Source organism: Cynara cardunculus, unplaced genomic scaffold, assembly GCF_001531365.2.
Source record: "Cynara cardunculus var. scolymus isolate 2C unplaced genomic scaffold, CcrdV1 Un_Scaffold_6727, whole genome shotgun sequence".
In the NCBI taxonomy this organism is placed as follows: Eukaryota; Viridiplantae; Streptophyta; class Magnoliopsida; order Asterales; family Asteraceae; genus Cynara; species Cynara cardunculus.
In genome coordinates this window covers 8,725-10,403 of record NW_020203126.1, presented here as the reverse complement: position 1 = coordinate 10,403, position 1,679 = coordinate 8,725, and the positions used below count along the sequence as shown (strand labels likewise).

At 34.7% G+C, this 1,679-nt stretch overlaps 1 protein-coding gene across 1 annotated transcript in view; it reads left to right on the top strand.

The window, feature by feature from the left end:
• LOC112504745 (MDIS1-interacting receptor like kinase 2-like) overlaps positions 1–1,264 on the top strand; it is a 9,043-nt gene extending 7,779 nt beyond the window's left edge. Inside the window, exon 2 of the mRNA XM_025108690.1 lies at positions 1,191–1,264. Coding sequence (XP_024964458.1) covers positions 1,191–1,264 — 74 coding nt within the window. The remainder of the gene's footprint in view (positions 1–1,190) is intronic.
• Positions 1,265–1,679: the final 415 nt, after the last annotated feature.

Sequence of the window (1,679 nt, the reverse complement as noted above, 5' to 3'; positions counted from 1 at the left end):
CATTGGTATAATCATAAAAACAAAATCGTTGTGTTCTAAATGTCTTTCATGTATCTCTTCTTCAATGCTGTAACCACCATTGTTCCTAAGGATGATGATGGCGATTTGTCCATACCGCATCATTGTCTGATATATTTTAAAAAGTAACCTCTATTATTATCCATAAATATTTTGATTTTGATTTTAGTTCAAATGTAGTTAGGAAACATATCTAGAAACTGCCAATCTCGCATCACTAGTGCAAGCAATCACTCATTTGTTGGTGCATATCAATATTGTTGCACCCAATCAACCCATATTGCGTCTGGAACTCGTACCCTGCAAAAACCAATTTAGAAGATCAAGATTCAAACTTAAAAACGTACTAAATTGTAATCCCTTTTCTATATTGTTGAAAGATGATCTACAAGCGGATGTGAATTGTAACCGTGCAATAATGAAACTCCCAATTTACCACTCAATCAATAGAGTGGTACACATGGTACAGTTGCAAATAATATTTGTAATAGATAGTTTTTATTATTATATAAGAATATATTGATTACAATAATTGTATCGTATCTATTTGTTGACATGCTACAAAAAAACCAAATACCTYGTTTAAAAATTATTAAACAACCTTCTATTTGTACACCCAATATTATAACCAATATKTTCACTTTCATTAAGGTTATATGATTCACATATTTCATATAATGAAAGTCATTTGTGTGCTAATCAATACATGATAAATTCCTTGCACTCTAACCACCATTTCACAATTTACTAGTTGTTTACCCGCGCAATGCGGCGGGAGCAGTAAATGTAAACGATCTCAATCAATGAACCATTAACAATAAAAGACCAAGTTTAAGAACTTACATAATCCTCAAAAAGAGACTGATATGATATACCAGCGAGATACATTTACACATCAGGGTGCCAAAGGCTTAGTGAAAAACCATCCTTTGAAGTTGGGTACGTGAGGAAAGTAAACTCATAACAAAATCTATAAAGCAATGAAGCATATGAGAGGATTTCCTATAGTAGGGTCATAAATGAAAAAGAAGGTATCATGAAGCCTTCTACATTTATTTGTCAACTTGATGTTAAAGTAAATCTAAAGTGCAAATCATCATGGAGAAACAGGAAGCCTTCTGCTTTTATTTGTTTCTTAATAGGTACACTATCCTACCACTTCTAAAATGAAGGGATTTCCAATACAAAAGCACTTGCAGAAATGTGCTCTCAACATGAGGTCACAGCTATTGATTTCTTGCCATGACTTCTGATGCTGATGGCCACATAATGTCCATTCGGAAACTCGGCTCACAAAGTACCCAACTTCAATAACCAAATGCGTAGTCAGTTCTCTCCTATGATCACATTGGGACATAGATATAGGCCAGATATGATGTGGCTAGGGGTTTAGTTCTGAAACCTCATGTATATGTACCCTCTGCTAGGAATGCATGAATATGACACCGTGTAGAGTATCACCAACCGCTATGCTTTTGTGGTACAGAAAACTATAAGCCATAGTACAAAAGGAGATGCAACTGCAGACGCTCTAATTTTAGTTAAATTCAATGTGGATCCAATTATTGTGCAAAAACAAAAATTTGGGCTTAGAAGTTCACATTTCTCAAGCATACAGAGCATAGGATAATCCTCCATGAGGGTGTGGTGTTGGGTCCTAA